At 38.7% G+C, this 18,311-nt stretch overlaps 1 protein-coding gene across 1 annotated transcript; it reads right to left on the bottom strand.

Moving 5' to 3' along the window:
• Positions 1–8,667: 8,667 nt before the first annotated feature.
• On the bottom strand, positions 8,668–11,363 carry LOC136220921 (stemmadenine O-acetyltransferase-like). Its single transcript, XM_066008764.1, has 2 exons — positions 10,630–11,363; positions 8,668–9,435 (listed from the first exon to the last, which is right to left on the bottom strand). The coding sequence occupies exons 1-2, from the start codon at positions 11,265–11,267 to the stop codon at positions 8,781–8,783; spliced, it is 1,293 nt and encodes a 430-aa protein (XP_065864836.1). The 5' UTR covers positions 11,268–11,363; the 3' UTR covers positions 8,668–8,780.
• Positions 11,364–18,311: the final 6,948 nt, after the last annotated feature.

Consider the following 18,311-nt stretch of genomic DNA (forward strand, 5'->3'; position numbering starts at 1 on the left):
GTAACCCGTAAAACGTTACATTATTTTGCAACATATTAAGCAATGCAGGCTTAATTTCAAAATGATGTGCATTAATTTGGGGTCTAACTATACTGTTGGTTACACCGGCCACTCCTAGCCTAGCGTAATCCATAAGTGTGGCCATAACTTCAGGCTCGGTAATTCTAGTTTTTATTGGGGTTTTGTTTTTCTTTTTCTTTTCTTTCTTGTTCTTTTTAAGAGTTCTTTCAATTTCTGGGTCAATAGGATCTGGTGACGTGCCTGAACTTCGAGAACTGCGCATGAACTTGAAATTTCGCACGAACCGAAACTACCTACAAAACAGAATTTGAAAAATAAATATGATAGTAATTGAAAATAATTAAAAATATAAAAGTTTGAATAAGTATGAATAAACCTAGATTCGTAATAAAACACGAAAAATTTAAAATTTTGTCAAAAATTTTAGCGTTCCCCGGCAATGGCGCCAAAAACTTGTTGAGCAATTTCCGCAAGTGCACGGTATACGCTTGTAGTAATAAAAGATATCGATCCTACAGGGAACGTTTTTTCAAACAAAACTTATTTACAATCGGTTAAATTTACTTTTAGGTTTATGATATGGAAAAATCGTTTAATCGGTTTTGGTTTTGAAATTGCTAGAATAAGAATTAGATTAGAATATGAAGATGTTAGAAAATATCTGATTTAAGATTGAATTTGCAAAACAGGAACGTTTTAGTACTTTAGAAAAGTAAACAGGTATATTTGTTTGCATTAAGCAAAGAAACAACTTTAAACTTTGTACGAATTATAAAGATGAAATAAATGACGGAACCTCTAATTAATTGGCTTTGAACGCGACAAAACCCTTTCGGGATAGTTGCCCTTAATCAAATTAAAACTCTTTCGAGATGATAATTTGCCTAAGTGTTCAACAAAGTTTCCTTGTAAAGATTTGAATTAAATATGTTTTAATGAAAATATCAGCATCAATCCACTTCGGCTCATTTACCAAAGTGTTGCATAAGAATCTATCGAATAGAACAGACTTTATTAGATGAAATATAAATTGATACAAGTTTACAGAGAACATGGAGCATTGAATTCTTCGATGGCGTGCAAGTGAACGGGTTGTCAATCCTTTCCTTGGGTTTCGTTCGAGTTTGTCAGGCTCAGGGGCGAATCCTCTACTCAATTTTCTCGTTGAATCTTCGTAATAGAGACTGGGTCGGTCTACTACCAAAATGAAAACTAAACTGGAACAATGTCTAAACGCTACTGAATTTGTTATTAATTTGTAAACAACGTGTGTACATCATATTGCTTTTTACAGAATCTAAATCTAACTTCTGAATCACTTGATTCGGAATTTCTGCATAAATTCTATACTAATCTCTTTTTTCTACATATCTTCAACTCTCCATCAACTCTTTATTTATAGACGTTGAAGAGTCTTGATTGAAGTGTCGTGTCCGTTGTGAAGGATCGTTTCCGCTACGAAAGGACATCTTTATCCACTCGAACGATCGCGTTTCGTCGAAAACGAAAGTGTGTAACTTAGGCTTCCAAAATCTCCTGCTCGTACCGAGAATTATTAAATTCTCTACCGAGAATGGGGGAGCATCAATTGTACTTCGGACGAAGGGAGAAAAGGCTGAAGGACGCGTGTCGCGACCGTGAATAGGGAGGGCCGCGGTCGCGGCACGGAGCTTTTTCGGTTTTCCAGCTCTTGTTCGTGTCTTCGACTTGGCGTTATTAATTTTCGTCGTCTTCGACTCCTTTTGTAGGGCTTTTCTTCTATTTTTGAGCTCTTTTTACTCCTATTTGGATTTTACCAAATATTTATGTACCTTGCACGAAAGAAACATATTCGAGAGTAAAAGTATTCTAAATATGTATGAACAGCATAAATTCGTAGCAATATTGATGTAATTATTGATGATATTTTAGGTATATTTTGGGCTTAACAAGTCCCTTCAGCAGGCTGGGTTTCCTCGGCAGGCTGGACAGCAGCAATCTTGCCCTTTTTGATTGGTTGGTTGAATTTTAGGGCAAAGAGGGAGGCAGCTGTGATTTCCGAACCCTGAGTCTTTTCTTCACCATCAAGGTCAATCTGGTGGTCAAGAAGGATCCTGGTGATGAGAGATCCTAGTCTCAGCGTGCCAGTACTTCGAGGGAAGCCAGCGATAAGGAAGACTGGCATGTTGATGGGTTTGTATGTCAGCATATGCCATATGAAGCATTGCTCGAAGTTCGTTGCCGAGGTAGTGCAGTTGATCTTCGGGTAGATGAAGTAGGTCAGCAGATAGTGAGCCATCTTTTGGTGCTGACCCATAGATGTACTAGAGATCTCTCCAGAATGGCCAGCAGGTTTACAGAAGTCGACGGTGTACCCAGTGCCATCCTGATCTCCTGATCTCCTTTGCCTTGCTCCCTCAGTTTTTAACTTGAGAAGATTCCCTAGGTAGAGAGGGTTGATGAAGATGGTTTTCTCCTTTACCACTGTTACCAGATAGTCCTGGTTATCGTCAGCAACACGGAGGTTGTGGTAAAACTCCCTCACTAGGTCAGGATAGGTGTAATCCCTAATTGAAAACAGCTCAGTCCATCCATTCTGTGAAATCCATTCACAGAAGTGTTGTTTGGATTGTACGAAGGCTTTAGATACCCATCTTGAGGGCTCAACCTTCCATTCTCGAACGTTTTTGAAGACCTTTGAGAAGGTCCCGACTTTGGTAGGCTTTGCCTTACCAGAGGAGGCTTGTCCAGCTTTGCCTTTGCTGGGTGTGGGAGGATTTCTAGTAGGTTCATCGGAGCTGGGTTTAGAGTGACCGGCACCGGAGATGTTGATGGAAACTTTAGTCATAGTTTTAGAACAAGTTTGGGAAGCTTTGAGAGTTTTTAGAGAGAAAGCCTTGCTTTAGAATTCGATAGGTGTAAAGAAAATAAAGAATGGGAATTTACCCATTATTTATAGCGGTGAAGAGTGGATCTTATCGAATCCATGTGTCAGTTTTGCCTTGAGATTGTCAATCGACAAAGATCCTGGCTTTTATGACACATTCGGCGCATACGTCATCCTAGGTGGCTATACGCGTGCTTTTGCATTTAATGCAACGGATCTAACACTCAGCGTTTAGAATACTAAGCGTTTTGGATTCTGAGTGGTCAGTAGTATATGAAAGGATGATTTCTCAGTTTAAGATTACTACTCGGTGTGCATATTGACTCAGTATCGATGTATATTTTGTGTTAAGTACTCATCATAACAATCACTCAGCATGCATTTGCATAAATCACTCAGCATAGTAATTCACTCAGCATAAATTTACATTTAGGAACAGGAATTTACTGAAGAGGATTAAACATACCAATGGCTTCTCTCAGTATGCTGAACTGTTCACGAGCCAGTGGCTTTGTGAAGATATCCGCAAGCTGTTCATCCGTTGGGACGTAGGTCAGCTTTATCTCACCTTTGAGTACATGGTCTCTAATGAAGTGATGCCTTATGCTGACATGCTTCATTCTGCTGTGTTGAATTGGGTTCTTTGATAGATCAATTGCACTTTTGTTGTCGCATTTCACCTCAATTGTCTTTGTTTGAACACCATAGTCTTCAAGCTGTTGCTTAATCCATAGGACTTGAGCAACACAATGACCAGCAGCAATGTACTCAGATTCAGTGGTGGACAAGGCTACTGACGCCTGCTTTTTGCTGAACCAGGATACAAGACAGCTTCCTAAGAATTGACATCCTTCAGAGGTGATTTTCCGTTCTAGCTTGTCTCGACCATAGTCAGCGTCAGTGTATCCAATGAGTGTAAAATCATGACTATTGGGATACCATAAACCTGCGTTTACTGAGCTTTGCAAATATCTAAGGATTCTTTTTACAGCTATGTAATGAGATTCCTTAGGGTTAGGTTGATATCTAGCACAGTAGCATACTGAGAACTGAATGTCCGGTCTACTAGCTGTAAAGTAGAGAGCCTATCATACCTCGATACAATTTGTTGTCTACTGACTTACCATTCTCATCAGCGCAGAGGACAGTGTCAGTGCCCATAGGAGTGGATATTGGCTTGCAATTTTCCAAGTCATATTTCTTTAATATCTCCCTGGCATATTTAGCTTGACTGATGAAGATGCCATTCTTTCCTTGTCTTATTTGAAGTCTGAGGAATAAGTTGAGTTCTCCCATCATCGACATTTCAAACTCAGTCTGCATTTGTTTGCTAAATTCCTTGCACATTGATTCGTTAGTTGCACCAAATATTATATCATCAACATAAATTTGAGCCAGCAGGGTATCTTTACCCTTTCTCTTAATGAATAAGGTTGTATCAGCTTTACCCCTGACATAATTTCTATTCAGCAGGAAATTGGTCAGCCTCTCATACCAAGCACGTGGTGCTTGCTTGAGGCCGTACAGAGCCTTTTTGAGTTTATAAACGTGGTTTGGGAATTTTGGATCCTCAAACCCTGGAGGTTGATTAACATAAACTTCCTCGTTTATAACTCCATTAAGAAATGCACTCTTAACATCCATTTGAAACAGTTTAAAGTTCATGTAAGATGCGTATGCACATAAAATCCTAATGGCCTCTAGCCTTGCCACTAGGGCAAAGGTCTCACCGTAGTCAATACCTTCTTGCTGACTGTAGCCCTGAGCTACAAGCCTTGCTTTGTTCCTGACTACATTTCCTTGCTCATCCAGCTTGTTGCGGAAGACCCATCTTGTTCCAATGGTCTTCTGACTCCTTGGATGTGGCACTAGCTCCCATACATCGTTTCTTCTGAATTGGTCAAGTTCCTCTTGCATTGCATTCATCCAGAATTCATCTTCCTCAGCATCAGCGAAGTTCTTAGGTTCCTGAACTGAGACGAAGGCTACATTGCTGAGGTACCTCCTGAGTTGATTCCTCGTCATCAGTGTATTCCCAGTAGAATCAAGGATTGCACTCTCTGAGTGCCCTCTTGGAATCCTTATCTCTTTAGGTAGATTGATGTCTTGTGCTGTCTGTGTTTCAACAATCTCTGCAGAAGTAGACTGGTCAGTGAAAACAATCTTAGGTTCACTCTTACTCTTGGTCAGCCTTTTAGTGAATGACTCAGCAGCTGGTTCTTGGTCAACGGTTACTAACTGTGGATCATCTTCGGTCAGTGGCTGGTATCTACCTGCAGGGTCAGTTTCATCGAACTCTACATGTATTGACTCTTCTAAAGTTTGAGTTCGTTTATTGAAAACTCTGTATGCTTTGTTGTTTATTGAGTAGCCTAAAAAGATAGCTTCATCAGCTTTGGAATCAAACTTAGCTAAGCTATCTTTGGTATTCAAAATAAAACATTTACAGCCAAAAGCACGAAAGTATCCAATATTGGGCTTTCGTCCTTTCCAAAGCTCATAGGGGGTTTTCTTTAATATAGGTCTAACAAGAGCCCTATTAAGAATATAGCACGCTGTGTTAACAGCCTCTCCCCAAAAATACTTTGGAAGCCTATGCTCATCTAGCATTGTCCTGGCTATTTCAACCAAAGTTCTGTTCTTACTTTCTACAACCCCATTTTGTTGAGGTGTTCTAGGAGCAGAGAAATTATGGTCAATGCCGCTGGCTTCATAGAATTCAACAAACTTTTGGTTTTTGAATTCTCCACCATTATCACTTCGGATGTGAGCTAATTTTAGGTCTTTGTCATTTTCAAGTTTTCTAACCAAGTTTGAAAATGTCTCAAAGGTTTCATCCTTGCTACTCAGCAAGATGACCCAAGTGTACCGAGAGAAGTCATCTACAATGACCAAGGAAAATCTTCTTCCACCCAGACTCAGCGGCTGGACTGGACCGAAGAGATCCAAGTGTAGTAATTCTAACGGACGCTTAGTTGAGACAATATTTTTACTGTGAAAGGATTGTTTGGTTTGTTTTCCAGTTTGGCAAGCGTGGCATAATTTATCTTTTTCACACTTAAGCTCAGGCAATCCCTCAACCAATTGCTGTCTTGCTAATTTGGCCAGGAGGTCCATGCTGACATGCCCAAGTCTCCTGTGCCATAGCCAGGAATTTTCTTCCTTTGAAACTAAGCATACAGTTTTTGAAAACTTTTTCTCTAAGTCTAGCATAAAGACATTATCAATGCGAGGGGCAGTTAAAATTAACTCATTTGTTTCACCCTCATATATTTTACATCCAGTAGCATCAAATATAACTTTTCTCCCATTGTCACATAGCTGAGCTACGCTGAGTAAGTTATATTTGAGTCCGCTGACTAGGGAGACTGACTCAATAGTAGGATTACCTCTGATGGTTCCTGACCCTACTATTTTACCCTTTTTGTTGTCTTCGAAACTTACGCTTCCTCCTCGTTTACGCTCAAATGTGATGAATTGAGTTTCATCACCAGTCATATGCCTAGAGCATGCGCTGTCAATATACCACATCTTTGACTTCTCAGCACACCCCAGGCTTACCTGCAATGTAATCAGTTTCCTTTAGGTACCCAATTCTTTTTGGGTCCTTGCTTGTTAGGTTCAACAGGTAAAGCATCATATTTTATCTTATGGCGGCATACATGGACAGTATGGCCATTCTTTCCACAGAAGTCACAGCTGACCTTCTGTTTAGGATTTTTCACTGACTTGTCAGCACCCCAGTGCTGAGCGTGCCAGCACACCTTTGTGGTGTGTCCTCTCTTTCCACAGAAGTCACAAATGACCTTCTATTTAGGATTTCTCACTGACTGGTCAGCACTTAAGTACTGAGCGTGCCAGCACACCTTTGTGGTTTGTCCTTTCTTCCCACAGAAGTCACATTGGACATTCCGCTGAGGATTGCTTCTCTGCTGACTAGTACCTGAGTACTGAGTATTCAGAGGAATATTTCTTTTGTTTGGAACCTTTAGTTGGTTCTGAATAGTTGTGACGTCCTTTCTCAGTTTCTTGGAATCTGTTTGGACCTCCGAGACAAACTTATGTATAATGTCCATATTACTATGCAAAGTTGAGTTGTCTTGGAGAAGGTATCGAAGGTCACTCAGTTTGACATTCTCAACCTCATCACAGCGCCTGCTGAGTGCTCTAACCTTTTTATTACACTTTTTGACAAGTGTGTATAGGTCACTCAGGGCATTAATCATTTCATTTCTGAGCAGGGGTAGAGAGATTACCTCATTTGTTTGCTCCTCATCGTCGGATGCAATGGAGTGGTTAGTATGCTCAGAAATGCACGGTTCAGCATTCTCATCAGCCATGAAGCAAATCTTTGCTGACTCAGTGGCCTCAGTGTCTGTTGATGAAGACTCATCACTGTTGCTCCATGTAGCCACCATTGCCTTTTTGCCGCTCTTTCTATCTTTCCTTAGCTTGGGACAGCTGGATTTGATATGGCCGGTTTGATGACATTCAAAGCATGTTATGGGCTTTGAGCTGTCTTTCTTGTATTTGCTGTCACTGGACTCAGCATTATACTTATCAAACTTCTTGTAAGGCTTCTTAGAATATCTGTCATTCTTTCTGAACAGCCTTTTCATCTTTCTTGTGAACATGGCCATCTCCTCATCGTCTGCTGAGCTCCCGTCAGTGGAGTCAGCATTCATGACAAGAGACTTTTGCTTCTTGTCCTCAGACTTTTCCTTCACCTCGAAGTTCTTCATAGATATCTCATGGGTCAGCAGTGATCCGATGAGTTCGTCATATTTGTAGGTGGTTAAGTCCTAAGCTTCCTCGACAGCAGTCTTCTTTGCTTGCCAGTCTTTTGGAAGACTTCTGAGAATCTTCTTAACTTGTTCTTCCTCAGTGAAGATTTTCCCAAGTCTCTTGAGCTCATTTATGATGTTTGTAAATCTTGCATTCATGTCTGAAATGCCCTCATCATTGTTCATCTCGAACAGCTCATACAGTCTCATCTGCTGGTTCACCTTGGACTCCTTTACTTTGTTGGTTCCCTCGTAGGTGACTTCCAGCTTCTTCCAGATCTCTTGCGCCGACTCACAACCTGAAATTTTGTTATATTCTACAGCATCGAGCGCACAATGAAGCATATTAATAGCCGGAGCATGATTTTGAAGCTTCTTGAGATCATCCTCTGTCCATTTGGCCTCAGCTTTTACAACTGTTTGGCCAGCCACAACTTCGACAGGTACAAATGGGCCTTGGACTATAGATAGCCAGGAACTCATATTTGTAGCCTAAATGAAATTTTTCATCCTATTCTTCCGAAAGGTATAGTTAGACCCAAAGAATAGGGGAGGCCGAGTAATGGACAGCCCCTCAGGCAAGATCTGAGTTGTTCTGAACATTCCCTCATACATTCCCTCATACATAGGGGAATAGAAGCTTCTGAAGGTTTGTTTTATCACACATGGTGTAAATAGTCTTGAGGCTGTGATGATGCCACGTGTACGATGTCATTTTTGTACAATATCACTAAATATGTTAGACTTAATTGGTATTTGGAAGGTCCAAAGTGACGGTCAAATACCAGTCAGACTAGTTTTTTTTAATTTTTTATAATACCAGTCAAACCAGTCAAATAACAGTCACTAAATTAGTACTCCTTTTTAAACTTTAAGCCTATATTAATGTTATTTTTTACATAAAGCTTAAATTGATACTTTTCCAAAAACCTTAGGTCTGTTTTGTTACCTTATCCCAGACCGAAAACCCAAACTCAATCAACAAAAACTCGAAAAGATAAAAAGACATTATTTCAATTAATTTCATGAATCAACTCATCGTCATCGATCAAATTGACAATAACTTCAACAAAAACACATTATTTAGCTCAATTCCATCACATCAATCCCTAAACTATCACACTAGGATTAACCTCAGAAAATTGAAGAACTTGTTCATCAGATTCAAACCAAAACATTTCTTCCTCACTTAAAGTAATCCAAGCCTCAAACCCTTCTCCATCTTTAGTATCCAACAAAATACAAACATTCCTAATATTTGTACTCACAATACTCAACCAAACCGGCTTCCTCCATCCAAAATCGGCATCATATAACCCAAATCTACACCAAGCACTACACATAAAAAAATCAATATCCCCACTCAACGCTTTCCTTGCAAACTCTCTCCCAAATTCACATATAGCTTCCACTCCATCCTCTCCTTGGAGTTTTTTCACATAATGTTCAACAAATTCTTGCATCTCTTCTTTTATTACTCCTACTAGGTCTTTTAATTCAGTTACTTCCTCGACTTTCGGTGTCACGATCACGACTAGGTTCCCCGCGTGGTTTTCGGGGACCGGTGGAGTGAATCGCGGACGTAGGTTTACTGATACTGACCATACGGAGGGTCTAGTTAGGTTTGGGTTTGATTTTTTTAGTGCGGTGATTACTCCTTTCCATATTAGTCCTGAAACTGCTTCTACTCTTGTTGGTTTCGGGGCGACTGTGCTGGATGCTAGTTCTTTGAGTGCTCCTATTTTTGATCCGGCAAATACAAACCTGAGAAATTCACACATTTTGTGGTTAATTCTTGGAATTTTTTTCATTTTTGGCTAGTTTCGCCGTCATTAATTAAGACCGACGACAAAGATATAAATCTTTTTCTCTCTGTGTATCATACAGACAGTCTAACATCAGTCTGCCTGTGTGACAGACTGATTAATATCAGTCCGCCTATGACATAGGTAGACTGACACAAAATCATTTATTTACTTGTCTGAGCTGCCTGTCACACAGGCGGACTGAAATTAGTCTGTATATATGACAGGCCGACAGATATAAGATTCTTGCATATTTTTTCATTTAGGAAGGATTTCAAACTATTTCTGATTTTATAGTAATTTTGGCTAATTTTGCCAGTCTTATTGACCAACGAACAAGATTAATTTATTTTTTTAATCTGTGTATCCTGCTGGCAGAGCCACACCAGTACACAAATCGATTAATATCAGTCCGCCTATCACATAGATAGACTGACATTAAAATCAGTTCTCTACCTGTCTGAGTTGCCTATCACACAGGTGGACTAAAGATTGTCCATTTATGTGACAGGCGGACTACAAAACAATCCGGCAGATTTTTTTTCATTTAGGAAAGATTTTAAATTATTTCCGAGTTCATAATAGTTTTAGCTAATTTCGTCACTCATTCAGACCGACGAAAAATATAATTTTTTTTTTATCTATGGATCTATCACACTGGCGGACCAACATCAATCTGCCTGTGTGACAAACTGATTAATATCAGTCCACCTACCACATAGGTAGATTGATATTAATCAGTTTTTTTACCTGTATGAGCTGCCTGTCACAGAGGCGGACTGAGGTCAGTCCGTCATTTCTGTGATAGGCGGACTGACCAAAAATCCGGCAGCTTTTAGGTTCGCGTCCTTGACAGCAGGACAAACCAATTCTTTTTTTTATCAATCCATCTGTCACACTGGGGGACCAACATCAGTCTGCCTATGTGACAAACAGACCAATATCAGTCCGTTTATCATATAGGCGGACTGTTATTAAAATCAGTTCTTTACATGTGTGAGCTGCCTGTCACACAGGCGGACTGAATTTACTCCGCCTACGTGACAGGCGGACTGATAAAACATTACTGCAGATTTTTTTTCTCTGCTTTCTTGAGAGCAGAACAAATCAATTTTTTACTAATTAACTACGAAAGTATAAATTTGTCACTAACCTCTTCGTTATACATTTCGTATATTGCATCTGTACTGATTTCTCGGGAGCCGAAAACTCAATCGGAGAAAACATCGAATCCGCCAAGAAAACAGGAGCATCAACCTCTGATCCAATCGCAATCCGTGACCAAAATTTAATAAATTGAGCTAAAGTAGCCGCATCTGCAATCTTATGTGAAATGCAAACTCCAATAGCTAATCCGCCGCACGCGAAAAAGGTAGCCTGCACAAGCAAAAGACTGCCAGTAACAGACTCAGAAGATTCTATAGCAGCCGGCAGAAACTGGTCTAAAGATCCAGCTTCAGGCTTTTTCAGAATGTCACTCAGAGAACACCCGATTTGAGCTTCGACATACAAGGCTCCTTGATCTTCGCATTCAATCACCGAATTGTCTTTAAGTCTGCCGGTCAGAGGGTAAAATTGAGTTAAAGTTTCTGCAAGAGAAGTCCGTAATTTCTCGGACTTTTTCTCCCGATCTTCCTCCGAGTCTCCGGAATAGAAAAGGACTATAGGAGTGTATGTTTCGGGCATGAATTGATCAATTAGGGAGAGTTTGAGAGTTTTGTGAGTGTGAGGAGTTGGAGAAGATGGTCTGATTGTTTCTTTGTGTGTGATTTCAATAGATTTCGTCGCCATAGCTCTTAGGATTTTGGGGGTTTAATTTGTTTAATGGATGAAGATTATTTGTGATGAATTTATATATATATATTTGAGATTTTGTTTTTAGATTTATATTGATTTTATAATGTCCAATGTGATTCTGAAAAAGAAAAATTTCTACATAAAAAAAAGATTAAAAAGAAAAAATAAAGAAGAAATAATGCGCATGTGATGGGAAGTTTTGAAATCTGCTAATTTAGTAGTCAACAATGGTCTGCTCAGCATACCGACAATTCTAGATAAAATACATGAAGCAAGCCATATATTTTATAGGATAAATTTCAAATAAAACCCCGTGGTTTCACTAATTTTCAGATAAAGGACTGTGGTTTACTTTTTGTCAAAACGAGGATTGAGGTTTCACACTTGGATTAATGCTATTAAAACCATCTTTAACGTCCTGAAAATGAAAATTTTCAAGAATTAAAATTGTTCAATGTATTTTTATGGAACTACATTTTCGATTTTCGAAAATCATCTGTTTTGGAACTTTCTCTCTTTAAACATTAACTTTCTTTCTCTTTACCAAACATCATATAAATAACCTTAAAATTAAAAAGTTGAAGAATTAAAGTTGCTTAGAATATTAGTAGTTCTTAAAATATGTCATTTTTGAAGTTGTCAATGGTGATTTTTATAGTATCAATCGAAAAAGTTCTTGTTTTGCTAAAGTTGAAAACCTCAATACTCGTTTTGACAAAAAGTAAACCACAGTTTTTTTTCTTCTGAAAATTAGTGAAACCACAGGGATTTTATTTGAAATTTACCCTATTATATATATATATATATATATATATATATATATAGGTAAATAATTTATTAGTCCCCTAGTTTTTACCTAACATGCTGTTTAGTCTCTATATTTTGAAAAACACATTTTAAGGTCTCTATCTTTTGCCAATATTAACCTTGTGATCTCTTCATCTATTTTTTTAGATTTTTAACCGAACATATCTTAGCTTTTAGGGAAACCACCATAAAATACAAGTTGATCATGTTACTCTGTTATTTTATATATATCTGTTTATGCTAAAATATAACGATTACAAGTCTAAAAAAACTAGACAAAAGGACCAAAGGATTAATATTAGTAAAAGTTAGAGATTTTATAATCTGTTTTTCAAAATAAGGGGGATTAAATAATGTATTAGGTAAAAATTAGGGGACTAATAAATTATTTACCTCTGTATATATGTGTGTGTTTGGTGGATTTGGGAATCTAAGTGTCTCTGAAATTTTGTCAACAAAAAATTTAATATATATATATATATAAGGTGAACAAATATTTCTAGAATTAATAATCATATATATATATAATACATTGATGGTGAAGAGTAATTTTATTATTAACGTTTAAAATAGTGTAATTTTGTGGGGATGATGGGGATTGGCTGGATATTCCCTCTACTGATTGTTTCTTCACTTGGTGTAATGGGAGAACTGGTGAGGCACGTGTTAATTCTTGGCTTGACAGGGCTTTAGTTTCGGCTGATTTTGCGGAAACTTGGAATTCATGCTGTGTGGGGCTGACGCGTCATCACTCGGACCACCACCCCCTTCTGTTCAAATTTTCGACTACTTCTGGTAGGATTTCTCGGTTCAGATTTCAAAAAATGTGGGTTAGTAATCCTGAGCTTTATGGGATAATAAAAAATCATTGGGATGGCCCTGCCCCTGCTCTTCTGCCGGCTCCTTTGTTGTGTTATAAGTTACGTGGTCTGAGGACTATTTTGAGAAATTGGAATATTAATATTTTTGGTAACTTCAATGCTAACATTGAGGAGGCGCGCAGCTCCCTTGCAGATATTCAGCAGACTATTCAATCTGCTGGATGGTCATTGAATCTTCAGGAACGTGAGTTGGCCGCTCATGAGAAGTTGGACCTTCACTTGCTTCAGCAAGAAACATATTTGAAAGAAAAAAGTCGAGTGCGGTGGCTTGCTGAGGGTGACCGTAATACACGCTACTTTCAACGTGTCTCTACAATGTGAAAATCGTATATGGGAATTTCTGCCTTAACAATTGATGGGGTTTCTCACACTGACCCAAATATTATTTCTAATCATATTATCTCTTACTATGATAACATGTTCGCCAGCACAGGTGGGAATCCGGTGGATTTGTCTCTGGTTTCTGATATGGTTCCTCGGGTTGTGACGGATTTTGAGAACACTTCTCTAACTGTCTGCCCTGATGAGGATTGCATCCGTCATACGGTTTTTTCCATGGATCCTTCTAGCTCTCCTGGCCCTGACGGCTTCACCGGTCATTTCTTTCAGTCCTATTGGAGCATTGTGGGCAGTGACGTGTGTAAAATGGTTCAGTGGTTCTTTTAGCATGGGAAAATCTCTGGTGGGCTGAATTCAAGCTTGATGGCACTTATCCCCAAAGTCCTTGGTGCTTTGACAATTGAACAGTATAGGCCGATTGTTATGAGCAATTTCACATTCAAAATCATCTCAAAGATCTTAGCTGATAGGCTTGCCATTATTGCTAGCCGAATTGTTACAGAGAATCAATTTGGATTCATAAAAGGGCGCCAAATCCATCAGTGCATTGCAATCGCTTCTGAAGGTGTCAATCTCTTGAATAAAAAATGTTTTGGTGGTAACATGTGCCTGAAGGTGGACATTAGGAAAGCCTTTGATACGTTAAACTGGCAATTTCTGCTTGAAGTTCTTAAGTCGTTTGGTTTTTCCTCTCAATTCATTGATTGGATTCATGCGATACTCTCTTCGGCTCATATCTCGATTCTCACTGCTAATGGATCTGCTGGGTATTTCTCTTGCTCTCGAGGAGTAAGACAAGGAGGTCCTCTTTCTCCTCTTCTATTTGGTTTAGCGAAGGATTTCCTTAGCCGTTTTATCAATGCTCACACCCTGCGTGGGTCGCTGTCTCCGATGGGTTATTCTACTTCTTCTGTAATGCCTTCGCACTTGTTTTATGCAAATGATATTTTAGTTTTCTGCAGGGCAAGCATCTCGAACATACATGCTCTTATGGATATTTTTTATTTATATGGCTCTCTATCTGGACAATTAGTGAATTGGCAAAAGTCTGAGATTTTCTTCGGGGATTCGATCTAAACGTCGGAACAGATTGGCAGGTCTAATTGGAATCAAAATTGGATCTCTCCCGTTTAATTACTTGGGCGTTCCTCTTTTTCAAGGGATCCCAAGAGCGAAATACCTTGCGGCGACTGCAGATAGAATTATTCTCTCTTTCTCGGTTGGGCGGGGACGTCTCTCTTTATGGCTGGTAGGCTGACACTTGTTAATTCAGTTATCACTAGCTCTCTGATCCACACCTTTATGGTTTACAAATGGCCTGTGAGTTTGCTAAATAGACTCAATAGACACATGAGGAATTTCATTTGGACGGGTTCAGTTTTGTCCAAAAAGCTTGTTACTGTTCCCTGGAAGGTTTGCTGAAAGTCCTTAAAGGAAGGAGGGTTGGGTATTAAACACCTCTCGACCCTTAACTTGGCTATGAGTGGTAAATTGGCGTGGGGCTTTCTTTCCTCTAATTCTTTATGCTTTAATTTGTTGAGGATGCGGTTTCTAAACAGGGCTGGTATGCCAAAGTTTCGGTTGCAGCGATCGTCTGTTTGGTGGTCTATCAAGGCCGCCTATCTCAAGTTACGGGAGAATTGTTTTTTGTCATTTGGATCATCTTCTGAGTTGTCATTCTGGAATTTGGAATGGATTTTGCCTCCCCTGGCTGAACAGCTTGGGATTTCTATGTCAGACCGTTTGAAGCTCACTGATAGAATCTCAGATTTTTATGAAAATGGCAACTGGCGGGATCTTCCGATGCTGGCTAGTCCTTTGCACCAACGCATCCGGAATATGCATGGAAATGGCTCTGAATATGATTTATGTTTTTCGAGACCTGCGAGCAATGGCCTCTTCACGGTAAAGTTATTCTATCACTGGCTACGTGCTCCTCCGACTTTGCCTTTGGTTTTTCAGTCAATTTGGAAACCTTTTATTCGGCCGTCGCACTCCATAGTTTGTTGGCGTGCATACTGGGGCGCTTTACCAACTCATGATGCGCTCCGTGCTAGAGGTCTGCCACTAATATCTCGCTGTCCGGTCTTTCTTATGGCTTATGAGACGAGTGACCATTTGCTTGTTCATTGCCCCTTTGCTTCCCAAATCTGGTTCAGTATATCGGCTTTATTTGGTAGAAGACTTGTACTTGATTCTTCTCTACAGACCCTCTTACAACACGCCTTCTCACACAAGTTCAGTTCGCAAGTCCTTTCTGTTGGTGTGCCCTAGTTCATAGGCATTGGTTCTTATGAAATGTATTTGTGTCACATTAATAAAGGCATTAATCTAGTTCATTTATATCTTGTGCTATAATATGAATAGAGAATCCATTGATTGATAATCGTAAAACCATATCCCAAGTCTATTCTATCATGAGAATGATTAGGACCACAGACTTGTATATTCGACGACTGTATGGTAGTAATTGATACTAGCCATAGCACTTGATAAGTCAGTTGTGAATATGGGTACATGTTGTATACATGTGACTGGATCGATCCACCCGAGAAAACTACATGGTGGTTGTGTCATTAGTTTTTCTTAAGTAGGTCTCTAACTGTCTTCAGACCAGATTTCATTATAATATCGATGTGGGATCCGGTTCACTTTGACATACGCCTAACAGGTCTGTAACAGGATGCCAAATACGGGTATGATTGGGTGAACAGGTGAACATGTTGGTATTGATAGTGAAGTGATGGAATTACCACTCACATAATAGTGAGATGATATCACAGGCCACTTGATAAGTGAGATTAATAAGTGTGTGGCCACACCCTGATAAGTAGTTTACTTATCTGATTCATTAATCTACTTAAGATCAAGAAATATCATAAACATCAGAGAGGATGACAGTCGCCATGCCTTTAGTTTATAATATCGATATCAAATGGTAAAAGACGTTAAGAGATAACTACAGGGTCTCTGCATCTTTAGACTGCTGAAACTCTGTCTTAGTTAGGGGCAGTAATGGTTTGCTAGAACCCACTTACTGTCTGTGAGCCATAAGCCCACTGCTAGCTAAGGACAGTCCCATAGGATCGTGCACATCGAACATCTGAGTTAGAACTTATAGAACGGTACATTGGAGAGATAGAATTAATTGATTGGTTGACAGTAAAATGTCAAGGTAATTAATTGGTGGTTAATTAATTGATTAATTGATACTTTGTATCAAGGTAATTGATTAATGATCTTAGGAGTTAAGTGTTTAATTGATTAATTAGTTCGCATGATGTAATTAATTAATTTGTAAATTAATAGAATTGCATTCAGTGAATAATTAATTAAACTGATACATTAATTTATTAATTAGTGTTGTTTATTTAATTGGGATAATTAAATTTAATCCAACCATAACTAATTGCATAAAATAAATACTATTGGTATTTATTTAAATGATTAGGTTAGGATTGAATTAGTTTTGTAATTAACCAATTAATTCTAAACCAACTAGGCTTAGAAATACACTATATATATAAATTAAACTCCTAACCCTAATTAAAAAAAAATACTATTCATATTCGGCCACCACTCAATTCTTTGAAGTAGAATTTCGGCAAAACATATATGTGTTTTGAGATAGTGGGATTTTTCTTGGATTTTTACAAAATCTCTCCAGTTCTTCTCCGTTCTTCGGCTAGCACCGGTTCTGATTCAATAGATGTTCGTGCACCTGACTACGGAGATCTTACTACCTTGTGGATTCTTCAGCCGTCTCTAGAAGAGACAGTCCGGGTATGTTTATATCCTTAAACGGATCAAAAGATTTTATTCAATCAATGGTTAACGGACAAAGATCAAACTCAAAGGGATTAGAAATAAATTTTAAACCGCAATTCCGCTGCGCTACAGTTGATTAACTGGCTTTAATCCCTAACAGTGGTATCAGAGTCATGGTTTAGTCCGTTTTGATTGATTGAAAATTAATAAGATTTGGTTTTTATTATTTTTCCAAATCAGTTTTGAGAATTCCTATTAATTCCTCGTGTAGAAATTGTTATAGGAAGTTTTCTATTTATTATTTCAGTCTGTATTTTGTATTATTTGGTTCTGAAATTATTTTTGAAATAATTGAAAATTAAATAAAGAAATACAGCAGCATTTTTTATTAAACAGTGATTAAAAAAATAGTTTCGGACACGGAATAGCAGTCGCGGGACTGCTGTCCGCGAACAGCAGCCCCGCGGCTGCTGTTGGGCGGACAACAGCACTAATGATGTCCGTTAGACAGCAGCCACGGGACTGCTGTATGCGGACAGCAGCCACGGGACTGCTGTATGCGGACAGCAGCCCCGTCGCTGTCCCGGGTCCGTCAAAAATTCAGAATGTCTAATTTTGGATTTAACGGGACTGATTTTAATCTTTAAAAAATTTTCACGGGTATTTTTTAATAAAATCAGGGCCCTAATACCGTTTAATTTATTAAACATGTTTTAATAAAAACTAATTGGTATTAAAATGTTTTTGATTGGCATGCATATTTAATTTTAATCGAATTGATAATTTGTATAAAATTGAATATGGTTAATTTGTGAAATTCGGAGGGCTAAATTTTGGATATGTGACGACCCTAAAATTCAGTGGGAGCAAAAATTGTAATTTTGCATACAAATGGAGGTTAACCGTTTGGGCCTTTATGGGCCTTAGTCACATATGGTAAAATTGGCGATTTCACCCTAAGTAACTCGGCTTAACTTTATTAGATGATTTTGGAATGCCATGATCATACATTATATTTATATGTCTTACCGTGCAGCAATGTGTTATAGAGTTCTATGGGCCCTAAATTAAAGTCGGTTTGTAATTTAATTTATTTTGGGAAATATGGCCTGCGTGCCATTCTTTCATTAATGTAATTTTAGAATAGGTTCTATTCATAAAATTGTAATTGGTCGTGAAGAAGCCCAGATGGTCCAAGCCCATGGTGGGAGCCCAAAGAGACTTGAAGCAAGCCCGTGAAGAT

Source organism: Euphorbia lathyris, chromosome 1, assembly GCF_963576675.1.
Source record: "Euphorbia lathyris chromosome 1, ddEupLath1.1, whole genome shotgun sequence".
NCBI classification, from domain to species: domain Eukaryota; kingdom Viridiplantae; phylum Streptophyta; class Magnoliopsida; order Malpighiales; family Euphorbiaceae; genus Euphorbia; species Euphorbia lathyris.

Bases quoted from the DNA above. Each gene is read 5' to 3' on its own strand.
- LOC136220921 (XM_066008764.1), bottom strand. From the start codon at position 11,267: ATGGCGACGAAATCTATTGAAATCACACACAAAGAAACAATCAGACCA. The intron at 9,436-10,629 runs GTTAGTGACAAA...TGAATTTCTCAG, and splicing joins ACGAAATGTATAACGAAGAG to GTTTGTATTTGCCGGATCAA.